The following is a 17,960-nucleotide window of genomic DNA, read 5'->3' as shown; positions in this document are numbered from 1 at the left end:
CTGGATGGAAGGAGAGCTCCCCTTGGTCCTAAAGGGGATTAGATGAAAGCCAGCAGGAAACCTACCTAGTATGACAGTTCTCCAGAAAATGGGGTTTGGAGACAGGTTCATAAATTGGGTTAAAGTGCTCTATGACTCCCCGGTGGCGAGGGTTGGGGTCAATGGTCAGGTCTCCAGTTCTTCTCCTGTGATAAGAGGTACAAGGCAGGAGTGCCTGCTCTCCCCCCTGCTGTTCGCTCATATCTGAAATATATATCTTAATGATGTTAAGTTGTTTAATTGGTTAGTTTATCGAAAACCAAAATAGTATCCTAAATATCAACGAGGAGTAATTGTATAGCCCGGTATAATATGATGATGTTCAACTTACTGTGATAAAGTACATATGTGTTCTGCAATGACCATCTGTTTCATATATGTTTTGTACCCTTTTACCTGTATTAATTAACTACCTAGTATAATGAATACTGACAGTAGGAACAACATAAAGTAAGGGAGCATTCTGTGCAGCCAAACACTGTGACCTTCTATTGCCAGAAACCACATGACTGTCTGTCACCCGTGACAGTCTCTTCCAGCATTGTTGGATCGACTTGCCTCCTGCTTGTAAGAGCTGACAGGGAGAAACAAATCACCTGCAGGAGGCAGGGAAGACAAGCTGAGGCTGCAATACATAGGATACATGGAGACCTGTCCATCACTGCTGTTAGATTGGACTCAACAGAACATAGTGCAATGTTTTGAAAAGTAAAATGCATTAATTTGACAATATCGGAGGAGAAGAAGTAGAAATCAAGATGACACATAACTCAGAAATGGTTTGTCAACTAAAACAGATATATACTGTACAAGACATAACTATTTAATCCTATAGAGGCCCATTATTAAATCACAACCTTGAACCTCTACAAAATCCTCTGTTTGGCCGTGGATCGTGGATGCGTGTACCCCATAGTGCAAGAATATAAAGTACAACACACAAAAATATCATATTAAAATTAGATTTATTATTTTTTCTGTGAAATCAACAATTAATTTATTTTTCAAGAATACTTTTTTTTTTTATTGTCACAGTTTTTTAGCCTTTATTTGAAAAGTATCTTAGCAATATACTCATCAACATGCCACACATCCTCTAAGACAATCCAAGAATATTTGGGACAAGATATATGGGTGGGATCTTCGGCAGGACCCTGCGTGTCCTATAAAGGCTCATTTTTTCCGAAGCATTATAATATATTCTCCATGGTTTTATAAAAGCTCATGAAACTACTGCATCTCATACATTTTGACATTTTAGAAAAGTACCTCATATGTCATACAGATTAATTTCTCCATTTCACTAGGGTTTCAAAAATACAGTAGTAAAATAAACTATTGGACTTTCTGATGCCCTTTGTAGTGGCTTTTAAGGTTACAGTCCGATTACATATTACTATATTTGTATTCCTTACAGAATACGCAGTAATGATTGTATAAGTGTCATTGATGCCTGTGTGGGCTATTTTATACTTAAAAAAAAGTCTCATGTGTGTTAATACGCATGAGACTTCTCCATCACTACTACACAGACAACTAGCAGGACTAGTGCCGCAGCCACCAACGTTCCTAAGTATCGAACACAGACATTTGGTCTGACAGGGTAGCGCTCCTATTCTGACTACTGGTGCTTTTACCTTACCTCAAGAGCTTTGCTTCCAGTACCACAAACAACAATGAGCCCCTGAGGAAGTCAAATGAGGAGTGAAACGTTGCTGGACGTCTCTGCTTGACACTCTGGAACTTTGGCGTCTGATCGATTGTTTAACCTGTAGGGGCCGTAGGGATGACTTGCAGCTCGCAGAGAGATTGGGTTCTAAGGTAAGACTGTACATTGGTGAGAAGTGTGGGGTGGGGATGAAGCCCGGTCACTGGATAACGTTTCTGACTACAGCTGTGTGACCACAGTGTTATTGCCCTGATTTGGGAGGCCATAATTCTGGCTGAGGTTAGGAAGAACGCTTGTGAGATCTATTGCGCTGCTAAGGTTTGTGTGGTCCTGGTTGGGTCAATTGCCTTGGTTGAGGTTGGGTGGCCTTGGTCGTTGCCATCAGCCTGGCTGAGGTTAGGGGGAGCACTGGTGGGGACCATTGCATTGCTGATGTTGACATGGTCCTGGCTGAGTCAGTTGCCTTGGTTGGGGTTGGGTGGCCTTGATCGGTGACTTCAGCCTGGCTAAAGTTGAAGGGAATGCTGGTGGGGATCATTGCCCTGCTAAGGTTGGGATGGTCCTGGTTGGGTGAGTTGCCTTGGTTAGGGTTGGGTGGCCTTTGTATCGACAATCGTCCTGGCTGAGGTTAAAGTGACACTGCTGAGGTTGGTGTGGTCCTGGCTGGGTTAATTGCCTTAGTTGGGGTTGGGTGGCTTTGATCAATGCCATCAGCCTCCCTGGGATTAGGGGGAACGCTGATAGGGACCATTATGCTGCTAAGATTGGGATGGTTCTGGTTGGGTCAGTTGCCTTGGTTGGTGTTGGGTGGGCTTGGTCGGTGTCATTGTCCTGGCTGAGGTTAGGGTGACGCTGCTGAGGTTGGGGTCATCCTGGTTGGGGCAATTACCTTGGTTGGGTGGCCTTGATTGGTGCCATCAGCCTGGCAAAAGTAACCATTTCTGGTCTGACCAGGGGTGGCAGCTCCTTGAAGTGAACCCTGTTGGATTGGCGATGCATTTGTCCCGAATGACATACAAAGCCCAGTCTTTGTAGGGCAGAATATACACGTGCCCGGGAATGATAATTTTTAGAATCACCCTGATTGTCTATTTGTGCTTGGAAGCATTTTTAGAAGATGTTTTCATTCAGGAGCTGCAATTTCTTATGATTACAGAGGCCAAATAATTACAAAGTAAGCAATTACGTACTCCTCGCTAAAAATAATCCTCAAAAATGGTAACGAGGAGTCGAATATCTATTGTGACTTCTGATTCCATACCTTCCAACATTTGTATCTCAAATCTAAAATCATAGAACACTTTACAGGGACCATTTGGCTTTTAAAAAATAATTCTCTAATATTTTTTTAGGTGTTTTTAGTTATTAAAAAGTGCATCTTACATTCAGGACCCTTATATATTCACCATTGCAAAAAAAAAAAAAAAAAAGAATATAGTGTATTTCTCTCTGGAGCCTCCAGGCATTACATGGACAGCTCATTAATTCCATCGATAACTGTGCAATGCTTAATTTCTCCTTTGGTGGCACTGTAGGGAAATTGAACACTTGCTGTATGGTTCCCCTACAAAACAACCAATCAGAAACCAGCTTTTATTTTCTTAAGAGCTCTTGAACAATAAAACATGCTCTTATTGGCTCTTACAAAAATGGAGGGTCTGTAATAGTCTCAAATATGTCAAATAGGGCTCTTTAGCGCCACCTAATGGAGGTAGCAATATCCAATAGGTGGATATTAGATAGGTAGACAGATTTCTTTCTCCTAAATACCCTTTTTTTTCCCAGGGAGCATTTTCTAAGCTATATGGCTCCCTATGCTGGCTATCCAGAAAGTGACCTAGTACACGCTTGGCCCTATATGGATCCAGGACAAGTGCAATTTTGTAATTTATGCTGCCTTTCCAGTTATATGGTATTGATGATGATGACCTATCCTGTCACAGGTCACCACTAATAGATCGGAGGGGGTGTGATACCTGGCACCACCGTCGATCATCTTTTATTTGCTCGGCTGGCAGACGGATGTAATCATTGAACAGGGTTGCGCAGCTAGTCCAGTGGCTGCCGGCGAATGCCACACAGTAACTCTATTCACATCCAGCCAACAGTGGAGCTAATAACAGTGCTTTTACCTCAAGAGCTCTGCTTGCAATTTCACAAACAGCATTGAGCCCCTGAGGAAGTCAAATGAGGACTGAAACGTCGCCAGACATCTCTGCTTGACACTCAGGAACTTTGGCGTCTGCTCAATTGTTTAACCTGTGCATCCCCCATACTCTGGAACGCTCTACCCCAGCACATCAGACTTTCCCCTACCGTGGAAAGCTTCAAGAGGAACCTCAAGACCCACCTCTTCCAACAAGCCTACAACCTACAATAGCCCTCAGTCCAGTACACCACTGCACAACCAGCTCTGTCCTCACCTATTGTACCATCACCTATTCCCTGTAGACTGTGAGCCCTCGCGGGCAGGGTCCTCTCTCCTCCTGTAGACTATGAGCCCTCGAGGGCAGGGTCCTCTCTCCTCCTATACCAGTCTGTTTGGTACTGTTAATAATTGTTGTACGTATACCCTCTTTCACTTATAAAGCGCCATGGAATAAATGACGCTATAATAATAAATAATAATAATAATAACCTGTAGGGGCCGTAGAAATTACTTGCAGCTCGCAGGGAGATTGGCTTCTAAGGTGAAACTATCAACTGGCGAGAAGTGTGGGATTGGGATGAAGCCTGGTGACTGGATAATGTTTCGGATTGCAGCTGTGACTATGGTGTTATTGCCCTTACTTGGGGAGGAATCATCCTGGCTGAGACTAGGGGGAACGCTGATGGGACCATTGTGCTGCTGAGGTTGGGATAGTCCTGGTTGGGGCAATTGCCTTGGTTGGGGAAGGGTGGCCTTGGTTGGTGTCATCAGCCTGTCTGAGGTTAGGGGGAATGCTGGTGGGGACCATTGCGCTGCTAAGGTTGGGATGGCCCTGGTTTGGTGGTTGGGTGGCCTTGGTTGGTGTCATCAACTTGACTGAGGTTAGGGGGAACTCTGTTGGGGACTATTGCGCTGCTGAGGTTGAGATGGTTCCTGGTTGGGTCAATTATATTGGTTGGGGTTGGGTGGCTTTGATCGGTGTCATCAGCCTAGCTGAGGTTAGGGGGAACGATGTTGGGACCATTGCGCTGCTGAGGTTGGGATGGTCCTGGTTGGGTTAATTACATTGGTTGGGGTTGGGTGGCTTTGATCGTTGTCATCCGCCTGGCTGAGGTTAGGGGGAATGCTGTTGGGACCATGAAATTGCTGAGGTTGGGATGGTCCTGGTTGGGTTAATTGCCTTGGTTGGGGTTGGGTGGCCTTGGTCGGTGCAATCAGCCTGCAAAAGTAACCAGTTCTGGTCTGACCAGGGGGTGCCCGGTGTCGAGATCTCTCACAATCTGATATTGATGATTTGTCTTAAAGGATTCATCCATTCTAAAAATCAAAGCCTGTAGTGACTCCATGTGACTACCAAATTGTGATGCGCACACTGTCACGATTTCCCTGTGTGCTCCATGCGGGTGAGCGGTCGCCTAAATGCGATTTGCACACTTGCCATCACATAGACTCACTACAGACTGTTCTTCATAGACAACACTTTTACAGATCAGTATCATATGACCAGAGAACCCCTTTAAGTGGGGGGACATAGACAACACCATTACACATGCCTTGGGCCATGGAGCCACACTGTATTTGCCCAGTGCCTCCTTTGGGGAACCTTATAAGCACAGTTAGATATAATTTAATGGTCTGTTATGGGAACGGCAAGAAAAGCTAACCGCTCCGCCCGTGGCCACGTAAGGTGGCATGGACTCAGCAGTGACTATCTCTATGCTTTGTGCCAACATGTGGAACTGTCCGTGTGGAATTAAAATGCCTATAAATGAGTATATAAAGTTATGATGACGTCGCCAAGTGTGTGCAAACATTTTCAATCTTACCAAGGTACTAAACCCAAGTTTCGCCAATTCAATCCCCCCCAAAAAACAACAAAAACCCCCACAACAACCCATGATCATGTATATAACACACAGCACGACACATCCATACATCGCAAAGCAGTTTACCAGCATCACCGGAGACCACTGCCCCATAGTGACCACATATTTCCACGTTCAGGCATAAGAGCCCCACTTTGGTATGTAGCATTCGCTGACCTGTAATTTCTGTATGCGACCGTTCCCTGTCTTGACCATTTGTATAAAATACTACAGCATATTTATGTGTAGAGAAAAATATACCTAATACATTTCTGTGAGCACAAAATCAGTAATGGTGGCGACGTGGAGGACACCTGAGCTACAGAAAAATGTTGTGACGTATGGAGCCAAGGAAAGTTGTGCTTAAACCTATGCAAGAAATAAAAGTGAATCTACTCAAGATCTTCGCCCTCGGGCCTCAATACTTATGTGCCCTTCAGAGGTCCATGCTACCAAACCCCCAAGGACGAGTTACGATAGGATCCGAATTGGAAAAACCTGGGAGCTTAAGTACACAAAGGTGGTAACCCCCCTAATTTTACAATCTATAGACTGTCTAGATTTGTCATCATGGGTCCTCCAAGGTGTACACCCAAGACCTTCGCTCTCGGTCCTTAATACATATGTGCCCTTCAGAGGTCCATGATACTAATCCCCCAAGGACTCTTCAGAGGTCCATGTTATCAATCCCCCAAGGAGGAGTTACAATAGGATTCGAATTGGAAAAACCTAGGAGTTCAAGTACAGAAAGGTGGGAACACCTCTAATTTGACAACCTAGACTGTCTAGGTTTACCATCATGGGTCCTCCATGGTGTACACCCAAGACCTTTGCTCTTGGGCCTTAATACTTATGTGCCCTTCAGAGATCCATGCTACCAATCACCCAAGGGCCCTTCAGTGGTCCATGTTACCAATCCCCCAAGGACGAGTAACGATAGGATCCGAATTGGAAAAACCTGGGCCAATCTATAGACTGTCTAGATTTGTCATCATGGGTCCTCCAAGGTGTACACCCAAGACCTTCACTCCCGGGCCTCACAGGTCCATGTGACTAATCCCCCAAGGACAAGTTACGATAGGATCCGAATTGGAAAAATCTGGGAGTTCAAGTACAGAAAGGTGGGAACACCCCTAATTTTATAATCTATAGACTGTCTAGATCTGTTATCATGGGTCCTCCAAGGTGTACGCCCAAGAGCTTCACTCTCGGGCCTCACAAGTCCATGCTACTACTGTAATCCCCCAAGGACAAGTTACGATGGGATCCAAATTGGAAAAACCTGGGAATTCAAGTACAGGAAGGTGGAAACACCTGTAAGTTTACAATCTACAGACTGTCTAGATTTGCCATCATGGGTCCTCCAAGGTGTAAACCACCCTCTACATAAACATTCAGCATTTTATCAAGGACCTGACCTAGGTTTAATCCCGACATTGTGTTTGTTTTTACATCTGTATTTGAGGACCAAAAAAAGCTTCGCTATATTGAGTTCCCATTCCCATGGGGCCATCGATTGCCTTCTTTGCTTCCTAAATGATTGATATATCGTCGACATCAATAAAATGCACAGAGGTACATAGCTTAGTAGCCACAATCAGCTCCAATCGTGTAAAATCACATTTGGCGTGGAAGGGCTACAGCAAGGTAGGGGGTCACAGAGAATAAAAATGGGCAACGAAGACTAATAATTTGCCTTTAAGATTTCCAACACTGTGCACTCTCCAAACCGGTGCTACTACTATTCTCCAGTAGTATAATACGAGGGCAACTCATTGAATACCCATCGACCATCAGTGGCACATTGAGGTCAGACATACGCAGTTTTCTATAGCCCTCTGCTTACACATTTCTGTGTTTCGCCCATGCAACCAGCCTACAGAAATCACCGGTTCCGGCGCTTGGACATCGTCCTTGGTGACACATACTGTTCTCTTTACGTAATTTCTAGACCCAGTTTTGTCTAAAGCAGCAGAGGACTCGATTCCACACCAGGAGACCAGTGAAGTGGGACAGACAAGACATGGACACCGCTATTTAGTTGTCTGGATCTTTAAACCACTCGGGGTGTGAGAAGGAGATGTTATATACAGATGCCCACCGCGCAAACACCAGTTTCTCCGTGATGAAGCGGTGGTGATTGCCTCTTCGTCCGCGTTCATTCTGAATGTAAGTGGTGCACTCGTCTGAACCCCTGGGCTCGTAGTAGTGATATGGCATCTTGTGCTGCCGTTTACTGGAAATAGATAAAGAAATCAGTCAAATTATCTTCTAAGCTCTAGTGGAAAAGTGATACCTGGACCCACCATATCCCAGTGACGTAATGATTGAAGGGAAACAGTCAGCAGGATTTTGCTATTTAATCTGTGAGTAGCATGATATAGAGGCTGAGACCCTGATTACAGCAATATATCACTTTCTAGATTGTTTGGTGCAGTTCTGATAGAATCTTCATTTTCTTTTCTATATACCTAGCAGTGATATGAATACTGAGCTACGTATAACTCCGCCCACGCCCGCTGTGTACTAATTAGTGATTGTACTAGCAGGACGTAATTTCTGCTAGCCTGCTGGTTACCTCTTGGATCACATGTTGTGGAATATATATCACAGTTACTTCCCGCCTTTTTAAGATGGAGGAATCTGTCTTCCCATGCCGACTATAGCTTTTGCTAATCCGGTCCGTGTGCTGTTGTGTTCCAGTTGCTGGTGATTTACTGCATGCTGCTTAGTGTGCTGTGGGAAAAACTCTTGTTTTCTGATTATTTCCTCCTTATCACATATTATCTAATATCTCTATGTGTGCTAGCTGTGTTATAGAGTTTTGTTTCCCCCTTTTGTCTATATCTATGGCTTGAACCACTCCTGTTCTGGTACTCTCCTCCTGAGGTTGAGGAGAGGGGGTATTAGATCAGGGCTGTCCAGGAGCAGGGCAAGGAAGGTGGCCCAGACATCTTCACCATCAGAGGTATCTCTGGGATCAGGGACAGCTAGGTCCCCCTAGCCTGAGGTCCTGATTAGGAGCCCCGGTATATACCCTCACACCCAGTGACACTTTCCCCACGTTAAGTTGGATAGGGATTTTGAGGAGGCGCAGCTGGAGGTCCCACCATCTCTGCTCTTTCCTGCTTATGTTATAACATCTTGTCAGCTGTTGTAACTTAATCCAGGCAGCAGCTCTGTCAGGACGGACTGGAGAGGGAAAGAGTCTACAGAGACGATGTGAATCTGCTTACCATGGCTCCCTCTCCTCTGCTGAGACAGCTACGTATGTGCTAGTGTGCCTACACACATTAGTTACATAGGTTGAAAAAAAGACCTAGATCCATTTAGTTCAGCTTTCCTCCACCTCAACCTATAAACTGGAACACTAAGGAATCACAGAATGGTTAGATATATTAATGGTATGAAAATTAGGAAAAAATGGGGACCACATTTTCAAAACATCTCGATTTATCGAATCAAGTATGAGCAAAAATCCAAGCTGCTATCTGTGAGCTTATAAATGCCCATCCGAGGAAAGTTCTGCCTTGCACTATGCACTTGGGCACAGAAATCATCAAGATCCACTGCTGGCAGCTCCCTGTGCAGGTGCCGACCAATGATGTCCCAGATATGCTCAATGGAGACAGGTCTGGGGACGCTGCAGGCCATGGTAGCATGTTTGGAAAATGTTTTCCATTTTTCCATTATTTCCAGATCAGTAACACGTCCCTCCATCCTGTGATTTCCATAATTCCACAACTTACTGTTCTAAGTGTCACGATTCCTATGTGCAGAACATTCTGTATTGTTCTGGTATGCTCTCCTGCAGATATGTTGCTCATAGTGCAGAGCGTTTTCCTGGATGAATGCTCTGCTGGTTGCTTCACATCAAAGGGTTTCGCGCTGGTCCTGGGAGGTGCACTCGCAGATGCTTCTCGTTCCTGGTGATTGCTCTGCTTCATTAGGGAGCGTGTTAGCTCAGGACGCCTCCAGTCATACTTCCTAGTTACAGTTGTGCTGTTGGCTTCCGTGGTGCTCAGTGTTCAGATCTTGGTCTCGTGACTCTGGTCTGTTTACCTGTTTCTGTTGTGACTTCCCGGCTTTTGACCTTTGGCTTCCTCCTGACCACTTTCCTGCATGCTCCCCATATTTTGTACGTAATCTTCTGGAACCCTGACCTTCGGCTTGTATCTTGACCTTGTCTCAGTCTGCCCTCCCGTGTACTGTCGTGTCCTCCTGGTTTATGATCTCGGCCTATCTGACTACCTCTCCATTTACTGCATACAAGTAGTGTCTAGCGCCACCTTGTGACAGTCATCACACTAAGAAGATATAATACCTACAATGTTGTTCTCCCTGAGCAGATTTTAAGAACGGTCACTGGACAAAATAAACATTAATAAAGGGTTAATTTGACATTTTAGGAGCTTGATTACCTGCAGTAGTTGGGGGGCACCATTCCGTACACATGGACCTTGTTACACAGCTCCACTGCAATAACCATGGTGAACCAACCAGTGCTCAGCCACGAATGGGACTTCTCCCTGGAGGAAACAAAGCGTCGACTGTCACTAATTAGCAGTTGGTTATATGGGAGAACTATGCTTTGTACTTTTTTTTTGTATTTATACTAAATATGATGTGACAAAATAAAAGATTTAAGGACGTGAAGATTTACATGATGGCCTACAGAAATCTTTGGTTGTTCCGACTCTGATGTTGTGCAGAACAGTAATACGACCAGAGGAAATCCAGGTAACGTATATCACTTTAAAAAATGTATATAAGTTGATAATTCAAAATGTTTCACCCCTGAAGAAGCCACAGAGGGTTTCCTCAGAATTCCCCTGAGGAAGCCACAGAGTGGCGGCGAAACGTGTGGACTTCACTCCTCATCTTTTTTTTTAACATTCAGTTTTCCATACCCTTCCTTTCTTATCTTTTCTCATTTTTTACTTTTCTAAACAACCTTGTGTGTTACCTCTCTCTACCTTTTCTATTAGTTTTTACTTATATTGAAGGTATTTAAATATATACATTTTATATATACATATATTATATATATTATTATATATATATATATATATATATTATAGATGGTTCATATATTGAATTATATTGCACTTATTACTATTTTAGGGTGTTTTCAGTTACCATACAATTATTTAACTCATTTCAATTTCATTTTATATAGGCTCAATTCTTGTCCGATATCCTGTGAATTGACACTTGAGGTTAGGTGGCGGTTTTATTATGGGCCCAACTGTTCAGTTAATTGATAACCTAGTGTTTTTATCACTTCTGCTTTTCCCCCTGTTTTTCCTTTGTGATCCCAAAGCAATTTTTTTCCTTATGTTTATTGTTTTCTAAGTATGTGCTTGGTGGATTATTTGGTGGTGCCTTCAGTTGCTTTGTTTGTCAGATTTTCAGACCTGGACCCAGGAAGGGTGAGTAGGGCACAGATTGTTTTTCCAAAACTGGAAATCACCTTTAGGCAAGACTTCACTGTATACACTATGGAAATACAAAGCTGATGTTAGAATTTTCCAGATGGCCGTATACTTTAGAGATCAAGGGGAAGGCTCTTTTGTCTTCTAACCCCATATATACACATGTGCATTTGGCTCCATTGAGCATGTGTCGCGAGCGGGGAGGAGGGTGTCAGCACACCGCGCTCACCCCTTCTGCTCGGGTCCGGCAGTTGCTCCTGGTGGCTCGAGCTGTGGGCCGGATCCCGGGGTGTCTCGAGCGACACTCCTCGCCCGTGAGTGAAAAGGGGGTGTTTGTTGGGGTTATAGTTCGTGACGCCACCCACGGTTGTGGTGATTGCACCACCGCTGCTTTGGATGGGGATCCCGGGGATGGTGATGGGAGCAGCCAGGTGTTGTGTTGCCCCTCCGTGGGTAGGGGTTCGTGATCCCGGGGCCCAGTGGGGTGCAGGGGCGCAGGGGCAGCGCTGTGCCTTGCGGCACTGAGGTACTCACTCAGCCAGTAAACACGACACAGTTCTCGGTAAACAAACGGCTGGTTGGACGGGTCCCTCGGACGGTTCACGGTGCTGCGGTTCCCTGCAGTTAGCGGTGACGGTCTCTTCCCTGCACCTTTGAAATGTCTTGTGGTATCGGTGGATTCCCTCCGGTTACCCGCTCCCCGGCTGCAATCTGGGCCGGAGGAGCTCTACACTTTGCCCGCAGGCGCCGGCCCTGGGAAACTGGTGCCTTGGCGGTGGCGGTGTTTCCCCGTTGTGGTTGGACCTTTGCCGTCAATCAGGACTTGCTTGTTGGGAGACAGACGTCCCCTTCACTAACGGATTTGGCAATTTACGGCGACTCCAAGCCTTGCTGGGATCCGAAAGCCCCTGCTCTGGTACTGACTGCCCTTTGTATACTGCTCCAGGCCCTGGATACACACAGCCTCCGCGGCCCTTCCAGCAACCTCCAGACAGTCCCACTGCAGATCTTCACCGCTGTCTGCTGACCTTGCTGTTCTGGCCCTACACAAAGCTGGGCTCTCAGGCTTTCTTTCCTTCTGTCACTTTACTGGCTTCTCTCCTTTACACTTCTCTACTTTCACCACTTTCACTTCTCTGTTTACTCTAGCCCTCTGCTAGACTTCACTCTGTCTTCACTCTTGCCCTCCCTGGGCTAATCTCCTGAGCTCCTCTGCACTCTAGCCCTGCCTGGGCTAATCTCCTGTTCACTCTTTCATGTCCCTAGCTGGACTGCCTGGTTTACTTCCTGCCTCCAGAGTTGTGAGCTCCTAGGTGGGCGGAGCCAACCGCCTGGCCCACCCCCTGGTGTGCATCATCAACCTCTGGAGGAAGGCAACAAGGATTTATGGGTTAGCTGGTGTACCTGCAGGGAATGTGGGGTGCGTGTGTGTTGTTATCTGTGTCCCCTGGCTTGCCCAGGGCGACACACATGCAGATATTCTAAGGGGTACTTTTCACGCTGTGACATCGCAAGCTGATGCTGCGATGCCGAGCGTGATAGTCCCCGCCCCCGTCGCAGCAGGGATATCTTGTGATTGCTGGCGTAGTGAATATTATCGCTACGGCAGCTTCACATGCACTCACCTGCCGTGCGACGTCGCTCTGGCCGGCGACCCGCCTCCTTATTAAGGGGGCGGGTCGTGCATCATCACTGCGACGTCACACGGCAGGCGGCCAATAGGAGCGGAGGGGCGGAGATGAGCAGGTTGTAAACATCCCGCCCACCTCCTTCCTTCCTTCCGCATTGCCAACAGGAGCCGCGGTGACGCAGGTAGGAGATGATCCTCGCTCCTGCGGCTTTACACACAGCAATGTGTGCGGCCGCAGGAACGAGAAACAACATCGTACCTGTCGCTGCACCAGCATTATGGAAATGTCGGACGCTACACCGATGATACGATAACGACACTTTTGCGCTCGTTAATAGTAGCAAAAAGGATTTGCACACTACGATATCGACTGCGACGCCGGATGTGCGTCACTTTCGATTTGACCCCACCGACATCATACCTGCGATATCGTAGTGTGCAAAGCCCCCCTAAGAGTATGCGCGCAAGCTGAGTTTTGGTACACAAATTTTCTGCATCAAAATCTGCACCCTGTGGCAGAAAAATGCACAAAAAAGTGCATTTTTTGTGCATTATTTGTTGCTTTTTTTAGTGTGCTTTTTGATGCATTTTTTAGTGTTATTTGGTGCATTTTCTGGTGCGTTATTTATTGCATCTTTAGGTGTGTTATCTGGTGCATTTTTTTATGTGTTATTTGGTGTATTTTTTGGTGCATTTTTTTAGTGTTATTTGGTGCGTTTTTTTGGTGCGTTATTTGTTGCATCTTTAGGTGTGTTATCTGGTGCATTTTTTTGATGTGTTATTTTGTGCATTTTTTGGTGTGTTATTTGGTGCATTATTTGGTGCGTTTTTTGGTGTATTATTTGGTGCGTTTTTTGGTGTATTATTTGGTGCATTTTTTGGTGCATTTTTTTATGTGTTATTTGGTGCATTTTTGGTGTTTTATTTGGTGCATTTTTGGTGTGTTTTTTGGTGCGTTATGTGGTGCATTTTTGGTGCATTTTCTGGTGTGTTTTTTGCTGCGTTATTTGGTGCATTTTTAGTGCATTATTTGGTACATTTTTGGTGCATATTTCAGGTGTGTTATTTGGTGCATTTTTTGGTGTGTTATTTGGTGCATATTTCAAGTGTGTTATTTGGTGCATTTTTCAGTGCGTTATTTGGTGCAGTTTTCGGTATGTTATTTGGTGCAGTTTTCGGTATGTTATTTGGTGCAGTTTTCGGTATGTTATTTGGTGCATTTTTCGGTATGTTATTTGGTGCATTTTTTTTGTGTGTTATTTGGTGCGTTATTTTGTGCGTTTTTTTGTGCACTTTTGTGCCATGCGTTTTTTTAATTAAATCAATGACTGGAAGGGATACAAAATGCAGGAAAAAGTGCACCAACAATTGATATGCTGCTTCTTTTTTTCTGCACCCAAAACTGCAAGGAATAAAGAAGCAACGTGCGCACTGCACTTAAGAATTCTCATTGACTTTGCTGGGAGAAGGATAGATATGTGGATTTGGGCCTCAAACTACACCAAAAAAAGCATAAAAAAACGCAGCATGTGCATAAGGACTTAATGTGGAGAAAAGAGTAAACCACTGCCAGACTCCTCTCATATAATCTGAAAACAAAAGGATAAGTCATGTTGCAATTTATCAGCCCAATCCTTTTTTCCTTCACATCAGCCATTGGGGGAATATATGGACATATATAGATAGATATATATATATATATATATATATATATATATATATATATGTATATATATGTATATATATATATATATGTATATATATATATATAGTGGACACAAATAAAGGGCTACAAAAATACGTATCAGAAAGGCTATGTGCGCACATGTGCGTATTACATGCAGTTACGCTGCGATCTGCAGCGCAGCGTAACTGCATGTGTCCTGCGTCCCCTGCACAGTCTATGGAGATTGTGCAGAGGCCGTGCGCACATGGCATATTAGAACGCAGCGATTCGGCTGCTGCCCGAATCGCTGTGTTCTAAGAAGTAACATGTCACTTCTTCCGTGCAGTTTGCATGCTGTCTATAGGGAGAGGCAGCATGCAGAGCGCACGTTCTCTGCCGGCACCATGCGCTTCATAACGGAGCTTTTCAGCTGCGCTCTGAAGCGCACCTTTTAGGTGCGGTGCAGAGCGCACACGTGCGCACATAGCCTAAGGCTGCTTTCACACTGCGTTCCTCTCCCCGTTCAGTGGCTTCCGTCCAAACCCCCCGCAAAACGGATTTCAGTTGTATGTGCCAACGTGGTCATTGACTATAATGGTACAGATGGAGTCACCGTGTGCTCTGTTGTGCACCATTTTCGGGAGTATATGCGGACACCCAGACGTATCTCCAGTAAGCTTATACTCCTGAAAATGGTGCACGACAGAGCACACTGACTCAGTCTACACTAGTTTAGTCAATGGCCCCATTGGCACATGCGTCCGTAACCCGTTTTGCGGGGGGTTTGGACGGAAGCCCCGACGGAACTACTGAACAGAGATCGTAACGTAGTGTGAAAGGGGCCTAAGACTGTAATTACTTGGCATCTTTGTTTGGACCACAAGTTGCGCGGCCAAATATGGCACTAGAGCAAATCTTATGACAGTAAATATGGTTGTGGCTCGACCAAAGACACCATGTGTCCTCATCCATAATCAAAGTCAACCTCCAGAACCCATCCTCTGCCTCTTCTTGAGTCTTCTTTATACTGGGTCCCCAATTTTCCAGCACTAGAAATGCCCTGTATGTACCCAACCAATCTAACTACCCACCTCACTAACCATTTGGGGCTCAGTGGATGCCTATTCCCAAAAAAACAAACCCTTGTTACAATTTCAGTGTCACAATAACATCAAAATGGGTGTATTTTTTCACCTGTCTCTTCCTGTTTCTGCCCGAAACAGCTCATCGAATCGTGCCATGTTCCGGGGAGACAAAACAAAAGCGGACACATTGGGAAAAGCTGAGCTGGCTCGCTGGATAATGTGGTACAGATTAGCTTTGCTGTTCTGCTGCATCTTGATCGGAGGCCCCCAGAATAGAAGAGTCTGTCTCGGAGCTCGGCTTAAGAATTCTTGAGGTCGCCGCAGTACGCGGTACACGCTGGAGTGCGCCACCACTCTGAACGTGGTCTTATTGCCCACATCCTTCTCGTAGCCTGTGGTGGGGGCATCATTCATGCGGATGATACATTCTGACTGGTCAATTGTAGAGCCCAGGTCGGTATTAAGCAGGTGGCTGGAGCTGGTGACCAGGACACAACTGTTGCACTTGGCGTGAAGAGTCTACAAAGAGATCAGAGGTCACGGTGAAATAATAGATCTCCGGATATCTTAGCAAACATTTCACACTATGTTGTTGGATGAACCCCAACTGAATGTAAAGCCACCGAGTCACAATCATACGTCACCATCTGCCTGAGAAGCGGCTGTAAGTAGAGGACACCCAAAAGGATGACAAACCTCCTGGGTGCAGCTAACGTCTCCTGGAACCTCCCGGAATGAAGTCCTTGTATAAGCCAGGTGTCAACGCACACATTCAGGGGATGTCACGGTTCCGCTGTGCAGAGCATTTTGCATTTGAAAATGCTCTGCTATATGTCCCTTGTGCACTTGCTTACAGGTTGTCTTTTAGCAATAGGAACCACGCTAGTTTTGAGAGGTGCCTTCACAGATGCGCCTCGTTCCTGGTGATTGCTCTGGCTCTTTACTGGGCTTGCTCTCTCTGAACTTTGTCACTCATACTTCCTGTTTGCTCAGTGTGCTCTTGGCTTCTGTCTGCTATAAGTGTTTTGATTTTGGCTTCTGACCGCGGACCTCTTCCTGACCAAGTCTCTGTCTGGTCCCTGAACCTTATACGTTACCTCCCAGCTTCTGACCTCGGACCTCTTCCTGATCACGTCTCTGTCTGCTCTCTGAACCTTATACGTTACCTCCCGGCTTCTGACCTCGGACCTCTTCCTCGCCACATCTCTATCTGCTCCCTGAACCTTATATATCACCTTTCGGATTCTGACCTCGGACCTCTTCCTGACCATATCTCTATCTGCTCCCTGAACCTTATACATTAACTCCCAGCTTCTGACCTTGGACCTCTACCTGACCACGTCTCTGTCTGCTCCCTGAACCCTATAAGTTACTTCCTGGGCTTCTGACATCCGACCTCTTCCTGACCACGTTTATGTCTGCTCCCTGAACCCTTTAAGTTACTTCCCGGCTTTTGACCTCAAACCTCTTCCAGACTACGTCTCTGTCTGCTCCCTGAACCCTATACGTTACTTCCCGGCTTTTGACCATCAACCTCTTCCTGACCACATTTCTGTCTGCTCCCTGAACCTTATACGTTACATCTCGACTTCTGACCTCGGACCTCTTTCCTGACCACGTCTCTGTATGCTCCCTGAATCTTATATGTTACCTCCTGGCTTATGATCTCGGCTTGTCTGACTACCCTTATATTCATACTGCTCGTAGTGTCTAGCATCAGAGGGGACAAGAAAAGGAGCCAGGCCTTTATAAAGGGAAAATAAATTTCCTTCTCACTCCAGAACCTCCTAGATAGCCTCAACTAATAGCAAGTGAGTATTGTCTAAATGCATCACACCAACATATCTGCTATAACGCCATACACTTAACAGGGGGGGGGGGGGACAAAAACATCATCTATCTTACCTTGTTTCCAGACACGGATATGTAACCGTCTTGCAGACCCCATTTTCTGATATTGGGTGGGTTGTGATGTTTGATTTTCAGATCCTTATAGTTGAATGGTTCCTCATAGTTGTTAGAACTCAGAATGATGAGGAAGGTCACAAGTGCGAAGATCAGAATGAGGGCAGCAGTGCGACCCTTCGGAGGATGGAAGAGGTAGAGAAAAAAGGTTAAAAAGTTAGCATACTCAATCTTGTATGGCAATACCATGACAAAAGATTACCGTTCGTCTCAAGTCAACATTCGATATGGCCAAATATGCATATTATGTCTAAGGGGTAGGACGAGGAAGAAAGGAAAGAAGCTGACAGACCCCTCTGTGACTGCTTGTCTCTAGAAGGAAAGATTAGATTGGACAAATCCATCCTGAAGGATCCAGATCGTCTGTAGAACCCCAATGGCATTAGGTTGTATATCAAATAAGCCCAAAATGCATAAAGTTGAAAACAACAATAGAATAAAACATGATTTCCAGGGT

At 45.4% G+C, this 17,960-nt stretch overlaps 1 protein-coding gene across 1 annotated transcript in view; it reads right to left on the bottom strand.

The window, feature by feature from the left end:
• Nucleotides 1-987: 987 nt before the first annotated feature.
• Nucleotides 988-17,960, bottom strand: part of ST6GALNAC6 (ST6 N-acetylgalactosaminide alpha-2,6-sialyltransferase 6) — a 49,910-nt gene continuing 32,937 nt past the window's right edge. The window contains exons 2-5 of the mRNA XM_075324296.1: nucleotides 17,444-17,620; nucleotides 15,648-16,057; nucleotides 10,144-10,251; nucleotides 988-7,958 (exon numbers count right to left, since the gene is read on the bottom strand). Of these exons, the coding sequence (XP_075180411.1) occupies nucleotides 7,760-7,958; nucleotides 10,144-10,251; nucleotides 15,648-16,057; nucleotides 17,444-17,620 (894 nt within the window). The 3' untranslated portion in view covers nucleotides 988-7,759. The remainder of the gene's footprint in view (nucleotides 7,959-10,143; nucleotides 10,252-15,647; nucleotides 16,058-17,443; nucleotides 17,621-17,960) is intronic.

The sequence above is a fragment of the Anomaloglossus baeobatrachus genome, chromosome 9, assembly GCF_048569485.1.
Source record: "Anomaloglossus baeobatrachus isolate aAnoBae1 chromosome 9, aAnoBae1.hap1, whole genome shotgun sequence".
Taxonomy (NCBI): domain Eukaryota; kingdom Metazoa; phylum Chordata; class Amphibia; order Anura; family Aromobatidae; genus Anomaloglossus; species Anomaloglossus baeobatrachus.
The sequence above is the reverse complement of the archived record's forward strand: the minus strand, read 5'-3'. Positions and strand labels throughout refer to the sequence as shown.